The sequence below is a fragment of the Vespa mandarinia genome, chromosome 19 (assembly GCF_050613455.1).
Source record: "Vespa mandarinia isolate Hongniang chromosome 19, ASM5061345v1, whole genome shotgun sequence".
Taxonomy (NCBI): Eukaryota; Metazoa; Arthropoda; class Insecta; order Hymenoptera; family Vespidae; genus Vespa; species Vespa mandarinia.
Window position 1 is genome coordinate 2441603 of NC_140828.1, and position 23029 is coordinate 2464631.

At 33.5% G+C, this 23029-nt stretch overlaps 3 protein-coding genes across 6 annotated transcripts; 1 reads left to right on the forward strand and 2 right to left on the reverse strand.

Annotated features, from left to right (window-relative positions):
• Positions 1-122: 122 nt before the first annotated feature.
• On the reverse strand, positions 123-19834 carry ChT (choline transporter). 3 transcript variants are annotated; one of them, XR_004840034.2, is made up of 9 exons: positions 19430-19834; positions 18908-19238; positions 17662-18032; positions 17050-17354; positions 15778-16057; positions 14006-14223; positions 13200-13624; positions 12542-12876; positions 123-433 (listed from the first exon to the last, which is right to left on the reverse strand). XR_004840034.2 is itself a non-coding variant. In XM_035880653.2 (8 exons), the coding sequence occupies exons 3-8, from the start codon at positions 17933-17935 to the stop codon at positions 12594-12596; spliced, it is 1785 nt and encodes a 594-aa protein (XP_035736546.1). In that variant the 5' UTR covers positions 17936-18032; positions 18908-19238; positions 19430-19834; the 3' UTR covers positions 10830-12593. The 3 variants fall into 3 exon arrangements, 1 of the variants encoding a protein (XP_035736546.1); XR_014983271.1 differs by lacking the exon at positions 123-433 and adding an exon at positions 5124-6958; XM_035880653.2 differs by lacking the exon at positions 123-433 and having other exon boundaries at positions 10830-12876.
• On the forward strand, positions 1453-5059 carry LOC146872384 (uncharacterized). 2 transcript variants are annotated; one of them, XM_035880665.2, is made up of 4 exons: positions 1453-1661; positions 1752-1840; positions 3881-4679; positions 4785-5059. In XM_035880665.2, the coding sequence occupies exons 2-4, from the start codon at positions 1756-1758 to the stop codon at positions 4915-4917; spliced, it is 1017 nt and encodes a 338-aa protein (XP_035736558.1). In that variant the 5' UTR covers positions 1453-1661; positions 1752-1755; the 3' UTR covers positions 4918-5059. The 2 variants fall into 2 exon arrangements, with proteins under 2 accessions (XP_035736558.1, XP_035736557.1); XM_035880664.2 differs by having other exon boundaries at positions 1461-1840.
• Positions 19835-21068: 1234 nt separating the features above from the next.
• On the reverse strand, positions 21069-22249 carry LOC118447998 (uncharacterized). Its single transcript, XM_035880667.2, has 2 exons — positions 21968-22249; positions 21069-21252 (listed from the first exon to the last, which is right to left on the reverse strand). Exons 1-2 carry the CDS (start codon positions 22202-22204, stop codon positions 21184-21186), a joined length of 306 nt encoding a protein of 101 aa, XP_035736560.1. The 5' UTR covers positions 22205-22249; the 3' UTR covers positions 21069-21183.
• Between the last annotated feature and the right edge of the window lie 780 nt (positions 22250-23029).

The window sequence follows — 23029 nt, forward strand, 5'->3', positions numbered from 1 at the left end:
TATAATAAAATTGGATTTAAACGAAAGATCTGAATAAAATAACAAATGAAATTGTATTAAAAATAAATGTCGTTTTATTACTCGAACAACTTTAAAATAATCATATTTTGAATAGATAAATCTATACGTGATTTTTCATTTACTAATTAAAGATTTAAATGCTTCGATTGAGTTAAAGGAACATTAAGAATTAATCTAACGTCTGACCTAAATAATTTAGATAATTACCTAATGATTTAGATAACGAAAACTAAGCAACGTAAGTGTAAGATCTATAAGATACGTTCTTTTCTTTACGTCATGATGATCTTTCTCGAGCGATCCTCCATCCAGGATGACATCAAGGCCGTCAAAGCGCGTCTCTAACCATGTCTCAACGATGTCGTTCCCATCCATACTCGAGAAATCGAGATCGTTGCGAGTTAGCATGACTCTGAAATAAAATAATCGTGCGAGATTATGGGGAAAAGAAAAATGAAAATGTGATGGCGTCAGCCTTGAAATAGGAACAAATTGAAAAGGACGTGTTTTTTTTTTTTCTTTATTTCTTTTTTTTTTCTTTTTTTTCCTTTTTTTTTCTTTTTTTTTTTTTATTTTGAAGTATATATTCAACGATTGAATCATCTATAGTAATATCGTCTATTTTTAATAAAGGAAAGATTAGGAATAAAGAAGGAGACCTTTTAATTATTGAATTAATTAATTTTTTTCTTTCAGATTAATTTACACACACAATATATATATATATATATACATATATTGATAGGATTTATTTCGAATAAGATGAGACGTAATATTATTTACTCATTTCTAAAATTAATTTGACATAATTTATTTCAATATGTATAAGTATAAAAATTATTGGAATATTCGTAAAATGGATAAATTAAATTACATAATATAAATGACAGATTGGAGAAGTATATTTATTAATATTAGATATAACATATATATATATATATATATCAATGTGACATAATTTATTTCAAATATCATATATAATAAATGAATCATTGAAAAATAATACAATAGATATAAAATGAAAGATTTTTCATGAATGACGATATAATTTATATATAATATAAATGATACGTTACGTATACGTAATGTCATTAGATAAAATCATTAGAATAATTGTAAATAAATATGATAAATGTTTAGAAATGAAATATTAAAATAGAAAATGATTAGAACATCTTATTGAAACGAAGTTAATGCCAGTGTTTCTTTCTTGATTATCATCTTAGAACTCAGAAAACGAAATGCACACACACGAAGGTGCCCCCCTACAATCTTTGGCAGAGAAGTTCTCCCCTGCCCCTTGGCATCCCCTTGCTGATCCAACGACCCCCCACCCACCCCTCCCTTCCCCCCCCTTCCTCCTCCTCCCGACGTTCACCAAGAAACGTCTTAGCCAGTTTGCTAGCGCATCCTCTTGCACTCCCGTGAGGACTTTCTCCGAAAGACGGACAACTATATAAGCGAGATCGACTGAGTTTGAAACACGTTAGACGAAATCGTACGGGTAAGACGAACGGGTCATCTTGTCGACGCGTTGTTGTTGTTTACTACACGCTTCGACGAGTCTCCACGTTCTTCGAGTCCGTCGTTTCCATTCTCGCACGGGTGAACACGTGTTCGACACGCGACAAATACGTATCGTGAGTAAAACGATCGCGTGCACGCGAATCGGCATAATTTTTTGCCGATCTTCTTCTCTATTCATAGATCTAATTATTGATCTTATCCAGCAACATGAGATCTGCTAATAGCTGGCCATCATCCTTGATGGCTACCCTAATAGCCACGGCTGCAATTTTTACGTCTGTTTGCGGTGAAGGTAAGAAAATTCGTATTGGATAGAAAATTTTCATTTTGATATCGAATCTTCGACGAATTTTCATTTATTTTGCCCGTACGAAGATAAATCCTCGTTTATCAATTTATTTGACAATATATACGAGGAAGGAAAATTAATGTCGGATTAATGTGGATTTCGTTTTTCTATTGAAAATTTGTGTCCATTTTGTTTTTTTTTTTTTTTTTCTTTTTTCGAATATTTAATTTGTCTTAAAGTTCAATCGACGTAAAGTTCATCGACCGTGACCTCATTCGGTACGATATCTTTCTCATCAATCTTGTAAAAATTCAAATTCCAAAGCAATTCACCGATTTCGTTTCTACGAACCGAATACACAAGCGTGGCATGTATTTCTGATGAACGCAAACCGTGGCTCGTAATCTCTCGTTTAGGATCTATGTATACATAGCAGGTTCTAAGCACTTCGAAAGTGTTTACCATTTCTACATATATATATATATATATATATATGTACGCATGTGTAACGTTTCTAAGCACAGCAAAAGCATTGTTACGCCGTGAGAATTTAGAGCAACTCGATTGTCTTCGTACTCGTACGTACAAATCAGTACTAATTGCATCGGAGATATGCACTATCGAGATCCTTTTCTTAAATCATTTAACACGTCTCGTCTGCATTGTTCGTTTCTCTTTTATCTTTTGTTTATTATCATTATTTATTTATCTTTTTATTCGTCATTATTATTTAATTCATCCTTTCGACATACACGAACTACGAGATTGACCAAGTAATTGCTCTTCCTTGGCGTTACAAGCTACGTTATCAATGAATCAGCCTCTGATCACTGTCTTGTATCTACATGTAGCAATACGAGTTTCCACGACGATTGGACATCATTAACTTTTGATTACCATCCGTCTTTTATTACGGAAACGATTATCTTTCGTGTAATCTCTTTCTCTCTCTCTCTCTCTCTCTCTCTCTTCTTCAGCAATTGTGTACCGTAACGAAGTCATTTTTGTGAAATCAAAAAAAAAAAAAACAAGAATATATTTATTTATATAACGAGAATATTTTTTTTTTCTTTTTTTTTTTTGTTAATCTACTAGTATTTCGTTCGATTAAGATTAAGTACGAGTTTACGAAAAAAATTTGTAACAATGCACGAATCTACGAATAAGACGGAGTAACCAATCGAATAGAGAACTGACTCGGAATAATTACTTTTGTCATAGTTATTCGTAGATTCGCATTAAATTGATGAATTTATTTTTCGTTAGGATCATTCCAAATTTGAAAATTATTTTATTTCAATACGGGAAATAATTATTATCGAATTTGGACCAACATAGATTCTGATTAAATTGATTAATTTATATTTCGTTAGAATCACTTCAAATTTGAAAATTATTTTTATCTCGAAGAGGAATCACTATTTATTATTATTATATTTTTCTTTTTTTTATGACTCGCTATTTCGTTTTACTTTTGTAATCTCGCGTATCGATTAAGTTATTCCGTAGGCACGTCATTCAATCATCTCGAGATCACCTTGATCACTTTCAATGCCAGTAAAACCGCAAGACCGCAAAGTCCATAGAGACGATATCGGAATCTTTCTAATCCCGATGAGTTTTCATTTTCCATGGGGACATAATTGCCGCGAATCGTTTCTTTTATAAATTATAAAAATTCGCAATAAGAAGGAGCTTACGAAAGTAATTAGGATCTAGGAAAGTGAACGAGAGGATAAATTAAAGCTTCCGATAAAGTATACCGTCTCTTACCGAGGTATTACCCTGGTTACTTTCACCGAGTCTTGGTAAACTCTTTGGAGTGAGAGAGAGAGAGAGAGAGAGAGAGAGAGAGGGAGAGAGAAAAAAAGAGAGAGAGAGATAGTTAAAGAAGAGGAGAGAGATTTGCTTATCTAGTTCAGCAGTAGGTCATACTCTAGAACACGAACGATTCGAACGATAATCAAGGGACTTTCGATTATTCATCATGCATTAATCCTCACGAAAGATAATTGAGTTAAATAAAAAACTTTTAATTTTCAGCACCACTCAGTGGTAGTTATCTGCCACCTTCTACTAGTTATGGAACACCGAATCTAGGTGGTGGAGGAGGAGGAGGAGGAGGAGGTAGTGGCGGTGGTGGTGGAATATCGACGAGCTACGGAGCACCAACCGGAGGAGGCGGATGTGGTTTTGGTAGTTGCGGTGGCGGTGGTGGAGGAGGTGGTGGACCTTCTGTTAGTTATGGGGCTCCTAGTTCCGGAGGATTTGGAGGTGGTGGTGGTGGTGGTGGTGCACCATCTTCGAGTTATGGAGCACCGTCGCGAGGTGGTGGTGGTGGAGGAGGTTATTCCGGAGGTGGTGGCGGCGGCAATGGCGGCTACTCAGGTGGAGGAGGTGGAGGAATATCGAGCAGTTATGGAGCACCATCGGCAGGAAGGCCTTCATCAAGCTATGGAGCACCCTCGAACGGTGGATTCGGTGGTGGTTTCGGTGGTGGTGCTGGTGGAAGTGGTGGATACTCTGGCGGTGGTGGTGGTAGGCCATCTTCAAGCTACGGAGCACCATCGAACGGAGGAGGTGGAAGACCGTCTTCCTCTTACGGGGCACCATCCTTTGGGGGTGGTAACGGTGGTGGTGGTGGTGGCGGCTACTCAGGTGGCGGTGGTTTCGGTGGTGGCGGATTCTCCGGTGGAGCACCCTCCTCCAGTTACGGCGCACCCTCACGTGGTGGAGGCAATGGTGGTGGTGGTGGATACTCCGGCGGTGGAAGCGGAGGTATATCATCGAGCTATGGAGCACCTTCCTTCGGAGGTGGCCACGGAGGTGGTTTCGGTGGCGGGTAAGCTTTAATTATAATTATATCATAGAATGTTTCATGAAATCTCTGAAAATTCTAATCATAATTTGTACTTTCTTTTTTTTTTTTCTTTTTTTTTTCTTTTAGATCCGGCGGTTATTCCAATGGTGGTGGAGGTGGCGGCGGTAGGCCCTCATCGAATTACGGTGCACCCAGCTTTGGAAGTGGCGGTTCTGGTGGTGGTCAGGGTTACGCCAGCAACGGTGGTTACCAATATTAATCACGCTATGTGTTCGTCCCGCGAGATACGACCTTCGACCTCGTATCACTTTCATGAGTTTTATAAAAGCAATGGGTACCCAGGAAAACTCTACACAATGACAGACAAAATATTGACCAGCCATGAAGCGAAGGGTTGCGAAATTGGACGTCGAAATCTCGCGGATATCCAATCAAAGTCAGCAAAAGGAGGATTTCAACGATTCGTATTCTTTTCCAAATGTTTTTAATAATCATCAACGTGTTTCGTACTCTCGACAATCGACAAATCGAATTTTGAATGTTCATAGATAGAAGTGATAGAAAGAAGTAAAAGAAAAAAAGAAAAAAAAGAGAGAGTTTAGAGAACAGATGAAAATTAATATCTTTCATTATCTCAAGGAATATCAAAGCGAATGATAATCGGCGATAAGATACGAATGCAAAAGAAAAAGAAAAAAAAAGAAAAAAAAAAAAAAAAAGAAAAGAAAAGACAAAAAAACGAAACCTTCCTCTTCATCCCTTCTTCACATTCGAAGCCCTATAACTTATTTATTTTATAAAGACGCTTTTTATACTAATAAAGTAGCTGTGCTGAGAAAGAAATGAAAGATTACTCCTCTATTTCTATCTATTCTAATATTAGTTAGTTCCTGGAAATCAAAAATGGAATGAACGTGTTATAATAGTGTTTTAGACGTATAATACATATTACATATATCACAATGTGTGCCTTGAAAGGTAAAGTTAGCCGCTTGGTAGAATAGCTTCTGCTCAAACTCGATGGGTCGATTTATTGATCCCATTCGACTCGAAAGAAAGAAAGAAAGAAAGAAAGAGAGAGCTATCTTCTTTCTATTCCTGTTTTAACTCGGCTAAAAACGTAGTCTCGTCATCGACGATACTATCGGGTATTCCGATTAAACCGCTAGAACAAACTCACCACCGTTATCCTTTCCTTAACTTTCTCTTTTTTCAGCGGTCATCGTCCATCTTTATAACATCGTCGTACTCGTCGTTGTTATTATTGTGTTCGTCGTTGAAAATAATCTTTATAAGAATATGAGAATAAAGAAAAAGAGCAGATGAAGATGAAGATGAAGAAGAAGAAGAAGAAGAAGAAGAAGAAGAAGAATAACAACAACAACTACAAAAAAAAAAAGAATAGACAGGGGAATAAAATTTGACTCTTATAACTCCATGGTGAATTTTTTATACACAGTTTATTTTTAACATTTACAATCAACATCTCGTTCGTTTTTTTTTCTTTTTCTTCTTTTTTTTTTTTTTTTTTTTTTTTTTTCTTTCTTCAGGTATACACGTATAATATACATACGCACACACACACACACATACACATATATATATATATATATATATATGTGTGTGTGCGTATGTGTGCGTGTGTGTATATGTATGTATGTGTGTGTATAGATGTATATCATATATCGTATAATAAAGTACCGTGTAACGCTTTGATATTAATACATACATGGATATATAATAAACCCATTTTTTGGAAATGCGCGAGGGAGAGGAGATAAAGTTGGGCGTTTCTCTTATGGTTTTTTTTTTCTTTTTCTTTCTTCTTTTTTCTGTTTTTTTTTCCTTTTTGTTTTTCTTCACATTTTGTTGTTACTTTTTTCTTCTTTACACATGTTATTTAATTATTATTATTATTATTATTATTATTATTATTATTATTATTATTATTATTATTATTATAATTATTATTATTATTATTATATACTTACTACAATAATTTGTAGGCGCGTTATGGGCTAAATGGACTTTAGGGATTTCGGTGATTATTGTACGAGTGTGTATGCATGTATGTGTTTGTTTGTTATTATACAACAACGATTTGTAGGTACGCATTTTTCTTTCTTTTTTTTTTTTTTTTTTTTATTTTTTTTCTTTTTTCTTTTAATTATTGCAAAATGAACGTTTTTTTCTTTTTTTCTTCTTTTCTTGTTTAATTGAAGCGAAGTTAATTGTTATGACTTCGAGCATATATATATATATATATTTATATAGATACTCGACTTCATTGATCTTCGAATCTTTTTTTGGAAAGAGATAGAGATACATTAGTATTGTTATTGATTTTAATTTTTTTTTCTCTCTCTCTGTTCTTTGCCAAGGAACGGACACACAAACACACATGCATTTTTTTGTGTTCTTCGGCGTACGTACAGCCCGTTAATATGTAATATATTAGTGAATTTTTTCGCGAGTTCACTTTCCTTCTCATTCGAAGGAAATAGGAAGGAAAAGGATATAGAGGATGAGAAAGATTTTTGCGCGGCTCTTTTCCTTTTTTTTTTTGTTTCCTCTTTTAAACCGTTTTTTTCTTTGGTTTTTCTTTTCTTTTTTTTTTCCTTTTTTTTTTCTCTTGTTTTTCTCGTTTTCAAATTAAAGGGGCGAATCTCTGAGTTTTATTACAGAAAAGAAGCTCGTCCCTTTAATACTAATCCCCCATACTCGAGCACATCCTGTATGATATGAGAACGCTCTCTCTCTACTTGATACATAATATATTATTTACATATGACTCTCCGTCTCTTTTCATGTTTTTTTTTTGTTTTTTTTTTTTTGTTTTTTTGTTTTTCTTCTTCTTTTTTACCTTTTACCAATTTCTAATCTTATCGTTAATTAATTTGTTAACGCAGCTAATATAGAGCACACTTCGTGATATGTTTAGGTTTTCGTAGGTTATGGTCGGCCCTTTATTTATTTTTTCTTTACTTTATTTATTTATTTGTTCATTTATGTATGTGTTTTGTATTCTTCTTTTCTTTTATTTCATTTTTTTTTTAGCAGCACGACTAAAAACCTTAATTGATATGTCGCAGATTACGCGCGCGAAAAACTTGGCGTAATTACAAACGTCGTTAAATCGACACTCGAGGCAACGTTTCCCTCGAAATTTTTTTTTTTTCATTGAATAGAAACTATGTTTCATCACAGAAAAAAAAAAAAAAAGAAAAAAAAAGAAATAGAAGCAAATAATAAATAGATAGATAAATAGATAAACGATCTTCTTTCTTTCATTGGAATCTCATAATAAAAAATAATAATAATAATAATAATAATAATAATAATAAGATCGTTCGATCGTAAAGAAACATTGTATTTCCTCATTGAAAATATCGAGCTTGTAGAAACATTTCATTTGTTATTAATATCCAACTCCCTGCTTCACTACTCTTATTATCCTTTATTTTCTTTTTTTTTTTTATTTCTTCCTTAGATCATAAAAATAACGAAATAACGATATAGATATACTCAGAAAGCGAATTCTTCCTTCGCTAACTTTATAATATCCGAGTGAAAGTATCGTCCGTGATATTAATAACAACAAGCAACAACGACGATGATTATGAAGAAAAGAGAACACCGGTTAGAGAGATATACAGGGTGTATAAAAAATATTGTCTCTTTTATTAATCTTCTCTATTAATTTCTTATCTATCATGATAAGTTCATTTTAAAAGTTAATAAAATTTGATAAATCAGCTAATTTTGATATGAAACTCGTCAAAGTCAGCTGATTTTGACATATAATTTGTCAATGTCTCCTCGTCTATACCCTTCTGTCTCATTTCTTTTTCTTTTTTTTTTTTTTTTTTTTTTAATATTTTCTAATCAATTATCAAATTATAATGAAATTTAACAAAGTCAGCTGATTTTGACAATTCTTTTGTCAAAGTCAGCTGATTTAGATAGATAAATTTATCGACGTCCTGTATTTTTATGTCTCGTAATTTTTAATTCTTAATGTTATAAGTTTCAAACTATAAAGAAATTTCGTGGATCAGCTGTTTTTGACAGATAAATTTGTCAACAACCTGTATATATACTTTTCCTAGTCTCTATCTTCCTGGTTGTCTGTTGTCGTTGACTAACTAACTATTTGAATCATCATCACGTTTGCTTTCTCATTAGAATAATAGTAAGGAACTCAACTAAGTCGAAAGTTTTATGAGACTCGAAAAGAGTCTTAAATCATGTCGCAGTCTTCTTCATAGCTTCCTCTTTAAAGATTTATTCACACAATACAATTGTTTTCTTCTTCTTCATCATCATCTTCTTCTTCTTCTTCTTCTTCTTCTTCTTCCTCTTCTTATTCGAAAAGTTTTCTTTGCTAATTTATTATCGAGGTAGCAGACTTTTCTTTTAACACCTGCCTAACTAATTACACCTGCTAATTTTTTTCTATTTTTAAGATATTCTTTTTTCCTTTTTTTTCTCCTTTTCTTTTCCTTTTACTTTCTGTTTTTTTTTTTCTTTTCTTTTTTTTTTTTTTTTTTTTTTTTTTTTTTTAAAGAAGATCGTTTATCCATAATCGAATAAAAAGATAAATCTTTCACCCCGAATGTCAGCCAATTAAATGTTCATTTCATCAGTTCGATCTTAATTATAAATCATGTAACGCGCAAGTTAATCATTTTCTTTTTTATTTTATATTCGTATGTGTACCTGTCTTATCTCTTATATTCTTTCATGTTTTGCGTATGTATTTTGTATTTATTAATTAATTTGTTCTTTTTTTCGTTTCTCTTTTTTTTTTTTTTTTTTTTTTTTTCTTTAGGAACGATTCTATGAAAACAATGATACGACAAAACTCATTATCAAAATTAGCAATAAATGATTTGTAATTATTATTATTATTATTATTAATAATAATAATAATGGTGATGATTATGATATTGATGATAATGATGATGATGACGATAATGCTGATAATAATGAAAATAAATAATAATAATAATTAACATCTACGATCTTCGATTAGTCTTTTCACGTACTTTCTTTATATACATATATACATATGTACGCGTATACATAACGAAGGTATTTAAAGTGTCACGTTGTTAATATCTCCGAACGATTTTAATTTCAACGAAAAAATTATTTTAATCGTGTTATTAAAAAATCATTTACATATCAACCAATGATCATTTTAATTCATCTTCATCAGTATACTGGATATGCATGCATGTATATGTATATATATATAATATATAACGTATATATATATATATATTATATGTATAAGGGGAGAGAAATATCCGATGAAAACTTAAATCCTTCAATGAACATTCTCTCGTGTGTGCTCTCTCGCATGTCATTAATACTCTTTTATACTCTTATATATTATTATACATGTATATATATACTATATAAGAAACACAACGGATCTGAAGGCCGACCAATCCGCCCGATTGACACTATTTATATACATGAAAACGACGATATGAATGAAAAACGACGATATTTAATCATCAAATTAGATCGAAGAGCCATTCTCGTATTTCTGTCGTTAGAAATAATTAATTAGCTAAAAATATATTTCATGAGATAGAAAAGAGATTCCATTGCGTTGAAAAAAAAAAAAAAAAGAAAAAAGAAAAAAAAAATACCGATGAAAAAAGATCATAAAACGAGAGATTAAATGAAATTAATTAATGAGCTAGCTAAACATTTCTTTAATAATAATAATAACAATAATAATAATATTAATAATAATAATAATAATAAGTATAATTATTATTATTATAATAATAACAACAATGACAAATAATAATATGTAATAAATTGCTCGTTCTCACGTAATCGTATCGATCGTCGTAATCACGGAGAGGGTCACGAAGTAACACGATCTAACACAACGCGACCGCGATATCTCCTAGTTAATTTCTAATAATAATATTCAATTGGGAGAATATTTTTACATTGAATCATCATCCTCCCTAATCAGGTGTTACGTTTGTTTCGTAATCGAGCGAAGCAAGGGAAGAACAACAACAATAACGATCGGTCGCAAAGAGTACAAAAGCTTTTTTTATTTTATTTATTTTTTTTTTCCTTTTCTTTCCTTTCCCTCTCCCTCTCTCTCTCTCTCTCTCTCTTTCTTTCTCTTTCTCTTTCTTTCTCTTTCTCTTTCTCTCATTCTCTTTTCTTTCTTTTTCTTTCCTTTTCTTAATTTTCTGTAAGATGATTAAACACGGATAACAGTAATGATGATGACGAGTACGAGACTTTATCTAATACGAAGCCACCCTAAATATCTTCGCGAACACGTTACTCGATAATAATTTCTCTATCCTATTATTTATTAATTTACGGCGGTCGTTCGCGCTTCGCTAATTAATTCCTAACGAACACCGATCGATCAGGCTCTTCCTTCTCCCTATATATATATATATATGTCTAATACATATATATATATATATATACATATATATATATATATATATGTATATAAAAATATATAGTGAGAGCCTTCACGATGAAAAAGCCGAGCGAATAGGTCGTACCTTTCAGATGTTAAGTCTTCTTCAAATAGTAATCATTAAACTCTAAATATATATATAATATAATATAATATAATTTATATATATATACATATATATATAAATATATATATATATACTCTTATTGTGTGTGTTCATGTCATAATGTGTATTTATATATCTGTATATATATATATATATATATACATATATGTATATATCTCAAAATAAAAATGAAAAAATTACTAGGCCTAATAGGCGGCGGTACGGGTTCGAAAAGCAAGCCATAATAATAGATCGTGACAGTTCAAGGAACTCCGATGATCTTGATCTTTTTCATATAATTTGATTTCACTCTTTGTCTTTCTCTCATTCGGGAACTTCGTGAGTTCCGTTTCAAGAGAACAATGACCGAGAACTTACTTCTTTCGTATCATTCGCCTTATGTATTATTCGTTTGGTGAATTCACGACGTGACACGAATCTAGCACCGTGGGATCGATTGAAATTTATCGATTTTGAAAGAGAAAAAGAGAGAGAGAGAGAGAGAGAGAGAAAGAGAGTAAGAGATTATTCTTTTTGTTTTTGTTTTTTTTTTTTTTTTTTTTTTTTTTTTTTTTTATAGAAATGATCGGTCTACCTTGAACTTGATCCGATTAAAAAAAAAAAAAAGTACTGCCGAAGGAGAGATTCTTCTTTTTGTTTGTTTATCAAAATCATGTATATACACCAGAGAAAAAAAGAAAGAGAGAGAGAGAAAGAGAAAGAGAGAGAGAGAAAGAGAGAGAGAGGAAGAGAGAGAAAGAGAGAGAAAGAGAAAGTAAAAGATATCGCATGATCTCTAAGATATTATTGCTTAATAATCTTTTTGGTTTCATTATATTTTCGCTTTTTTTTCTTTTGTTTTTTTTTTTGTTTTTTTCTTTTTGTTTCTAGACACATTTTCTTTTTTTTTTTTTTTTTTTCACCTGGACGGTCAAAAGCACGTTCTCATGTATCTTCTCATCTGAGAAATAATCGTTTCAACAATAACAATAAGAAGTCTCGATAACGCGTATGTAGACGTCTAAATGCCTTGAAGTAGGATTGTGAACGGAATATTTGTACGGATTCGTTGTACCGACTTAGAATGCAACTAACACTTTTTGACGATGCTTTTTGAGATATAAGGATAATGAGAAAGAGAGAGCGAGAGAGAAAGAGAATAACAAAAAATATAATGCATATTACTAAAGAGAGATAGATAGAAAGAAATATAGATTTATATAGGAAAAGTTAGTGAAAGAGAAAGAGAAATAGAGAGAGAGAGAGAGAGAGAGAAAGAGAGAGAGAGAGAGAGAGACGTACCCGCACCGCCACACTTATTGTTGGTCACAGCATCCGATCATGAAACCAGGAATTAGAACGCGGTGCTGGATTGTGGTTGACGAGGTACATTAGGTCCATGAAGACCTAACTGTCCCCCACCTCCACCGCCATCGACGACCCCCTCAGGTGACCCGACAGCCTTATAACCCGGCTCCATGTCGTAGTCCGGTTCGAGCGCAGGATTCACTCGACCGTGTGATTCGTCCTTGCTACCATAGAGCTTTCCAGCTCCTGCGGCAAGGACTGCCATTTGTTCACCTTCTGCTGGATCTGGTCCAACACGTTCGACGTCTTCTGGTATGTTTACCACACACCTGTGATTGTCAAGAATCATTGATTTTGTTATTTGTTTGTTGTATCGATTTAATCGTAGTCAAGGTTTATTTTTAGATATTACGAAGATCGATTAAAAAAATTGTACAGATCGATTGTATAAAATTAAATGTTTAGGACGTTTGAAAATTTCCAATGGATATTTGATTATTTTTTTTCTTTTTCTTTTTCTTTTTCTTTTTCTTAGATTAATCCCAAAAATTTTGTCATATAAAAAGTTCATATAAAAAGTCGAAATAAACTATTTGAGAAATGATAAGATATAAGAAATTTTGGAATGATGGATAAACGATGGTATACAAACCTAAAGACGTCGTATCCAGGCGCCAATCTACCAGTTTCAAAGGCAACCTGCGTACCGTACGAGACGGTAACCAATGTCACCAAGGAAAGTAACATCGCCATTGTTCTGAATGGGAACATCTGAGTTTTGGTTTCCTCATCGTACCAAGGATAATGGATCAATGCTGGCAAACTCATCAATGGTTCACCACCACTGATCCTCACCATGAATGCTATTATGTAAGCTGATAAGCTGCCATAAGTATTGCAATACTCCTTAAAATGGACGACCATTAGGAGTTGAGGGAAGAGGATAACGTAAACCAAGTCGGAACACATCGACCATAACCCATAGATAGAAGGTATCGTCAAAGCCATCACCGTACTGAGAACACCAACTACTCCTATGCCTGCTCTCATTACCCAAATGATCTCCATCTCCGATGCCTGGTTTCATAGAGAAGAAAAAAAGAAAGAAAGAAAAAAAAAAAGAAAAAAGGAAAAAAGAAAATGAAAGTAACGAAATATCACAATGCAACGTGAATAATGTTTTTCTCTATCTTTTTACCATGACAAATATTATAATGAAAAAATTAATAAAATTTGTCTTTTAACGAGAATTTAATACTTTTACTCGATTTGATTTCACAGAGTAGTACGAGTACTATGAGATGTGAAAGTGATCCGAATTTTTTTATTTTAATACGGTCAAACGAGAAAACGAGTTTATTGCTGGTGTATATATATATATATATGTTGTGTTGGAGAGAAGACACTCCATTAATCTGGGATTTATGATCTATCAGGAAAAAAGATATTTATACTTACTCGCTGCCGGAAGATCAACTTATAAACGTTTCTAGCGAACATCGAACTGGCAGAGAGGATACTACTGTCTGCCGATGACATAACAGCTGCTGATACAGCACCCAATCCAAAAAAGGAAACAAAGTCGGGCGTAAGATATTGCAGGACCATTGGTAGAATCATACTTGTTTCGGTTTCCGTCAATGGATATGGCCCGTGATAACCTGTTTCATTCCAAGCTGTAACATATCGTTAAAATATCCCTTCGTTTGTTTCAATCGATGAAAGCTGATTTGATTTAACATGATTAACTAAAAGAATGATAATAAAAAATTGTGAAGGTGAATGTTGACCCCGTCGAGGATTTCACCTCCGCACTAAGGACGCTTTCACGCTCTCTCTACTTTTCATAATGTAGTACAGATTTCATTTGAAAATAAATGAGGAAAGTGGAGCATCATCGTCGATCATGATGTTATTAATCTAAGTTACATTTTGTTTCGAGAAAGTAAGTATTTATTTGATCTGTTTGTTTGGATAAAAATTGCTTTATACTTTTTTTTTGAGTTATAACTAGTTTTTTTAATTTTTTTTTTTTTTTTTTATATTGATAGATAATTCTTCGTGTAATTTTCAAGAATATTAAAGACAATTAAAGTTGCACCTGTTGTACATTCGAGAATTTAGAAAGTTTTTAATGATAATAATTGGAAAAAGAGAAAAAGAGGGGAAAATAGCGCTTTGTTGCACGCTATAACAAATCATTATAATTTCTCACGTGCCGATGATCTTTACTATGTGAAAAAATAACATCGTGGACACGTTGCATTTGTACCGAATAACTGAGAAAGTACCCAGCTGTCACCATAAAAATATGATTTCGCTTTGTCATCGAGCGAAATTTAACATCTGACGTATAAAATTCTTCTCATACATTGCATTGGACATAAACGTAGCCTTGAAAAAACATAAGGTTTAACAAAAATTAAGAATTTATTTAATTGGCAAGAAAGATTAAATGGCTACCTATTTTTCAAATATAATTATCTATATTTAGACTTAAAAATGGACATTAGAAATATGATAGACAATGTAATTTATTGTTGAAAACAGTAATCAATAATAACAAATTGTCAGTAGTTCTTCAGTAGCTATTCTCGTTTTTAGATTGTAATGGAGTCTCAGATAACAATATACAGGGTGTCGAATTAGTTCCAGCACGTTGTCGTGTTTCACGTTAGTGGTCGAGTCGCATTACCACCCTCGCCTTTTCATAAGATAGAATAAAAGAGAGAGAGAGAGAGAGAGAGAGAGAGAGAGAGAGAGAGAGAGAGAGAGAGAGATAACACATGACGAAGTCCCACGGTATTGTACACGTTTCAAATACTCCAAACTCACCCCTAGTCTAGTCACCCTATTCTCATCCCCTCTTTTCTCGGCGAACCTTATAAATACCAGCAGTGCTGGATGCTGTGGTAGCAAATGTCAAGTAGGCTTCGAACTTTGGATGATGAGTATACCAGATCTAATTCGATCCCCTTTAGATAGAGAGGGTGGATTCTTCAAAATGTTATACTTCTCCCTAACATCTAATGATACTCGAAATAAGGTAGAAAAAGAGAGAGAGAGTAAGAGAGAGAGAGAGAGACAACATTCGTTGTTATTGTTGTATTTTAATTGTTATGTTTGTCTGTATATTTTTTAAATGATATTGATTTCGATATCATCGATATAAAGATCGAATTAGTTTTGGAATATATAATATAGAAATTTGTAAAAATGTTTATACTCACGTGTTGCTTTGGCGATTGCTCCAATGAGAACAGGAGGAATAGCCATGAGTATGCATCCCACAGCTGCAACGTAACTCAAAAGTTGAGCTCTTCCTGCTGTTTTTGATGAAAGTACTCTCTGGAAATAAACTTGCCAAGGTATGCCACCAAATATCAATAATAACCCGTAATCTACGTAATAAAAATACTCCTCGGGTTTGACCTCGCCGATCCAGTCGACCTCCATGGAACTAAGTGACTCTACCTTTGGATTGGCCCAGGCAAACGGGATGCACATCCACTTTAACATGAAAATAATATTTTTCGTTTTTTCTTTTTCTTTTTTCTTTCTTTCTTTCTTTCTTTCTTTTCTTTCTTTTTTTTTTTTTTTTGATTTTATTTAAAATACAGTTTTCCATTCATGATATTCATCTTAATGTTTTAGCATCAAAGGTGACATGGTATATGTCTACTTGAAAGGATTTCTCAATGAAAGGATACGCCGTTCTCTCCCCTTCGATAAGACTACTCTTTAGGATGTTGTAACTAACGACCTATCAGAGAGGGAGAAAGAAAGACAGAGAGAGAGAGAGAGAGAGAGAGAGAGAGAGAGAGAGAGAGATTTGATTTTATCTCGATTAATTATGGTTAATGGATGATCACGGGAGAAAATCTCTTTGCATTTGAATAGAGACAATTTTTTTCAAATGATTATTTATCTCTTGGTATTCTTATTATGTTTAAAGAACGTTTAGAAACTCGAGAATAATCCTAGTTTGATTAATGAATATAATATGAAAATAAAAATAGAATGAATTTTAACGCGAGAATTGATGTCCTTCAATTATAGGACTGATCGAAATTCTTGATTAAATCTTTTCTATGATTAAACAAGTGAGAACAAAAAGAACATTGTTTTTTAACATTTATCTACATCAAGACACTCTGGAAATGATAATCGAAAGGAAGGTATCCTGGGCATGAGAAATGTCGAATAGAGTTAGAGCTTTTGATATAACTAGGTCACCACCTACGCAAACACCTACACTTGGGCAACCTACACTCATAGAATTGACAAATACTTGGTACGGGCGACGAGCCTGTGTGTTATCGATCCGTTCAAAAAGGGATAGTTCACTATTTTTCTTTACTCTGTTCTAATTAAAAAAAAAAAAAAAAAAAAAAAAAAAAAAAAAAAAAAAAAAGAGAAAGAAAGAAAGAAAAGAAAAAGAAAAAAGAAAACTCTCGTTTGATTTTCTAATCAATTTTTTGTAGTTATCGAAATTTACTTACCAGTCCGATGAAAATGCAGAAAAGTTGGATGACGTCGGTATAAGCGACGGAGTAGAGGCCGCCGAATAGAGTGTAAAAAACTGCGATGCAGGCGCTTAGAATGACGGAGGCACCCTGGTCCATATCGATGATGACAGCTAACGTGGCACCCAAAGCAGCTAGGATCCCAGCTGCCCAGAATACCTCGCCGCATAGGGCAGGAAGAAATAGAAGACCACCCATTCGTTCCCCGAATGCATCTTGAAGCGGATCCAGCATCGTGATGTACCCCTGTTGTCGCATCTTGTTTGCAAAGAATATGCCACCTGTCGTCATAAATCAATTCATCTTTGATCGATCAAAGAAGGATTAATTCATGATGCTATCATTTACAGTAGCAACGTGGCTTATAGAATGTTTTTTTTTTTTTTTCTTTAGGGATCGCTTTGATAAAAAAGTATTCCAAAATATTGATAATAAAATTTAAATACAGAGAGAGAGAGAGAGAAAGAGAGAGAAAGTATGTAAAAAGAATTTGTAATTTACTCTAAAACATATACATACATAAATATTTAAAGCAACGTAAAGAAATTGTAAAACAATTCAAGTTTAAACTCATTGAATCTCACTCACCAAAAATAAGACTTAGAGCGTATCCAAATGGTGCCTGACACCAGACCAGACCTCTCGTGTAAATTGCCTCTGCTGTACCGTTGATGTATCCTCCACCTACCCATGTTGCTGTCATTGTAAAAATTCCAACAAACAAGCCGATCGAACGGCCAGCTAACATGACCTCCTCCTCGGAATCGTTTCCAGACTCTTTCTTTCTTGCTGCCCATATTCCAACGCCAAGTATCAACGCGTAAAACAATATGATCGAGATCAGGCCAGCGATGTTGATCATCTTCGGGGAGTACGGTTCCAGCGGCGTGTGTTCGAGCTGACGGAAACGGAGGTCCCAGAGATTTGGTGACCGATCCAATTTCGGAACGTTTGGATATCTAATTGGATAAAGAACTTATTTGAAATTTAGTTTGATCTATATGTTTTTTCATTAAATTTATATAGAATTTATTATGACCAATTTGTTCAATTTTTTTGTCATTGAAACTGTTTGTAAAAGGAAAAAAAAAAAAAAAAAGAAACAAATTTGAAATCATTTCGTTTGATGTTTTAAACAGTTAAATCCGATTAAGGATGAAGTTCCTAAAAAGGGATTTCAAAATCAGCACCGGTATACAGCGCTTTGTCTTTCCATCGAATTAAACATTCCACGTGTTAGATGTACCTACTTAAATCCAACGCGTGTATTTAACCGTAAATATTATGTTTTAGCCCCGAGACAATCCGAAATCGGTCCGTTGGGTTAACCCTCTGATCCAATTAGTCTCGCTATATTCATCGTCGGAAAGGTTCGCACATGTGGAGAGTGGATGGACCTTTGGAGAACGGATAAAAAGGTCAAGGCCCTGAGGATCGTTAAGGATACTTGTAAGTTCAATCGATGAATATTATTCCTTTGAATTGTTAAGATAATTATAATTTGTATTGTATTAATCATGACAATTTATAGATCATATATATATATATATATATATATATATACATACATAATATATACATATATATATGTATATCAGGAGATGAAGAAAAAAATGTTCTGAATCAGGGAATATAATATATTTATTTCAGGGACATATTGTTGAATTTGTTAAGATAATTATGATGAATTTTTGAGATTTATCATAAACAAATCATATCTTTCAGATGATGAAGAATAAATGATATTGATCAAGTATATTGACATAAACTTGATATTTCTTTTCAAGGAGTTTGAAAAAATAAAAGAAAGAAGAGGGAATATAAATTAGTGTACCTCTGAAGACCCCGTGGAGTACAATCACGCAGCAACGGGGGACAGCCTCAAACGGGTACCGGCGGCATGTCCCGTTGGCGGTTCTTCCAAAGGGCCGACGACGACGGCGGATTGGGGTTTGGGGGGCAGCAGTCACCCCACCGGAGCGAGGTCTTCTGGGAGGGGCTGTTCCTTGTCCTAAACGCGAGGCCGCCCATGGGCGCTGATGGCCATCGATTTTTACTCGATTCACCAAGTCCGCTACTTCTCTGCCGTTCTTTCTCTTCGGCCTTCCGAGACTTGCCTTTGGTACCGCCACCGATCACGATCGATCGGTACAACGGCACTTTGTCTAAAAATCACCCCCATTGCCTTTCTTCAAACATTTCCAATCTATTATATCCTTCGATTATATTGAATTAAACGAGACACGATACTTTTATCAAAGAAGAATTAAATATCTAACAAATCTAATGAAATTTATTCTGACAACAAATATTACATTACAAATACAAAAGATCAAATTAATTTAATGATACTTACCAACACTATTGACGAACGTTCTTCCGACTATCACTACTATTAAGTAAATACTCCGCTACCAAGAATCTTAACACTGTGTCATAGTTATACTTATCGAACACTTGTCACGATTTATCTTTATTGATTTTGATATAACTTTGATGTTAGACAAAAAGGAAGAGAGAAAAAAAGAGAAAGAGAGAAAAAGAAAGATAGGTAGAGAGAGAGAGAGAGAGAGAAATAATGGACGACGGGAGGCGCATGTACCTCCCTCGTTCTTGTCGCCGTCGCCGTCGTCGTCGTCGTCGTCGTCGTCGTTGTCGTCGTCGTCGTCGTCGTCGTCGTCGTCGTCGTCGTCGGTGGTGGCAAAACGACGTCCCTGTCGGTTGTGGAGGCCACTCCGTACTGAACGGTCGGTGTCTCTCTGCCTGTCGAGGACCGATGTAGGGACGGTTCCACTGATATTGATTCGCTCCTGTGACGTCATCTACCGGAGACATTTTGCCAGGGGGTAGAGGGTATGAAAGGCGCGCGCTACTCATCTCTCTCTCTCTCTCTATATATATATATATATATTTTTCTCTCTCACTCTTTTATACGAGCCAACACTAACCCTACCACCAAAGCCAACTGGAGGCGTGGACTGAGTGAAAATTCACGAGTCTGCGCCCGGATGAACGAAACTTAGTTCCTTAGAAGGATCTTCTCATAGTTAGGATCAACGTTTCCAAATGTTACCTATTCTTTATTATTTTTATCTCTTATTAAATCTTATATCCTATACTTATTCCTTCCTTCTTTTTCTTCTTTCTTTTTTTATTTTTCTAACTACTCTGATTAATTTTTTACGATTTGATATATCTCAAATGTTTTGACAAGTGTTCTCCAAAATCAACTTGATTCGATTATTATATTTCTTTTTGTTTTTTTTCTCTCTTTTTTTTTCCTCGAGTATTCAATGAAATCTTGAATATCTTGATACCATGGATATGCATCGATAGCTAACCATTGACAATGCTGACGTCAGAAACATCGAAGGCTGGACGAACGGGAAAATCTATTAATGGCTAACAGACGATAATGTTGGCGTTATAAGCTACGTTTTGTTATAGGTCACTTGAGAATATTCCTATCAGATATTTAGATTCATACTGATATAATTGAGAAAATCATTTTTTGAAAATAATATTTTTGAAGTAATACCTTTTTTTTTAAATTACCATTATAGTGATCATATTTACTAATCACATATTTCTATCAAAATTCATATAATCGTTAGTTTTTGGTCTGTCTCTCTCTCTCTCTCTCTCTCTCTCTCTCTCTCTCTTACTCTGTCTCTTCAAAAAATGATCGATATCACTTGACCCACTCTATTCAATCTAGAAAACGGTATGTCCTTTTCATTTGACAATATTCTTCTTATGATATATTAGATTAACGTTCTTAGAGAAAAACTCTTTCGATTATCTTCAGCTTCACAAACGCATATCTAACATTTGTGAATATTAGCACGAAAATTGTCATTAATTAAAACGGAAATAACGAGCTAATGTAAGTACCAAAGTATTGGTAGATGGTGGAGGTGAAGGAGGAGGAAGAGAAGGAGAAGGAAGTACGTCAAACAAGGTGGAAATAAATTCTAATAATTCGTATTCTTCAATTCAAATTTTATAACGATTTATTTAACTTTCAATTTGATTCGCTTAGAAATTGTAACATTATTTTATATAATTGATTTTTAATATAATCGATCTTTAATAATGATTCTGAATTATTTATGGCGATGTTTCTTGCCAGCATGGTACACATCGGGCATTCGCAGGCGTGTCACAGACTCCAGTGTTCTGTTAAAAATAAAAAAAGAAAATCAATGGGAACAGGTATGATAAGATTCTTAAAAATATTTTTTGATAACGTACGAAGAGAGAGAGAGAGAGAGAGAGAGAGAGAGAAAAAAAAAGGAGAAAAAAAGAGAGAAAAAAAAACATTGTTAACGATAAGATACGATCATTCACACATTTATGTTCTTTCAACAAGTTCACGCTATCGATTGCATCGATCTAAGGGTTATACGACCCTGATGAACAGTCATGTCAAGAAGTCAAGCAGTTACGCATTGCATGGTACCGGTGAATTGAAAATTGGCACGTGTCAGGTGAAGCACCGGGTCTCACAATAGACACGTGCACACACGGGAGGACCGTAACTGGATACGAGTGAAAGCGAGTTCCAAAGGGAGTTTTCAAGGGTAAGTCGAGGTCGTGACTCTTTGCGCTCAAAGAGATGTCGTCATGCCACGCGTAACGTTCTTGCTTTCAATAGGGACAATTAATTCTTTTCTTTTTTTATGATATATATAATATTTACGAAACGAAAACGTTATTACGATAGATTATAAGGATTATAACTTCTAATGAAAAAGAGAAAGAGAGAGAGAGAGAGAGAGATTGTGTTGATAAAAATTAATTATTAACATGTAACTAAAGAATAATATTATATATTCTATAATGAAGAAAAAGTGCTTATATTATTTGATAAAATTTAAGATCTATTATTTACCTTGTTGAAGACTAAATTATCTGGACATGTCTCAATAGTTTCTTTTTCTCCGCAAGAAATGTAAAGGAGACAATCCAAAGGATAAGGCAGATTTATAATTTCAGAGTTTCTATTTACTGGACATAAAGGAGTCTGACATTGTTTCGTTAGATCTTCCTCAGGTATTCCTAATGGTGGACCAGCGTAGATCGCTATGGCGAATAATAAGACGCATTGAAGAACAAATAAATTTCTCATCTTTCAGTTTTTTCTTATATATCTAAAAAAAAAAAAAAAGAAAAAAAAGAAGATAAAAGGAAATAAATATTAATAAATAATAATAATAATTAAAATCAAATATTTAAAATAATAATGATCTCTATAATGTAATAGTGAAAGACTTACCTTATGATAAAATACAATGAAATTGTATATTTCTAGAGAAATGCGGTTTATATAGTTTATTGAGTCTTATAATCAAAGATATTTTAAGGTATATGACAAGGTAATGATAAAAGATATAAGTATAATTTTTTATCACAATTACAATGCTATCCTTTGTCGATATCAATAACAATTACATTTTATCTCTGATATGATAAGTAAATGTAAAAACCAGTAAATATTGATTCTTTAAACAAACAATTGTTCAAAGAACTTAAGAATTAATAGAATTGTTTTCAATGACAAAACTATCATAATTGATTTAAAGATTTGTCTTTTAAACGATTGTCTTTTAATACGAACATCGATGAATATAAAATTAGGTCAGGAGGCATGACCTCCATGTCTCTTCGGTTTGCATCTTTTACACGAGCTCAAGGGTTCGTCTTTTTCTCTCTTAGGCTTACCACTTAATTACCCCCCTCCCCCTTCCTCTCCTTCGTACGACCTCTGAACTTACAAGACGTACTTCAGGCTTACCAAGCTTTCGTTGAGACGTATCTTCTTACACTCTCCTGGGCCTCCTATCAGCTTTTCTTTCAAGGATAACGAGCCACGAACTTCTTCATTTTTTGTTTGTTTTTTCTCTTTTTTTCTTTTTTTTTTTTTTTTTTTGTATTTTTTTTTTTCTATTTATTA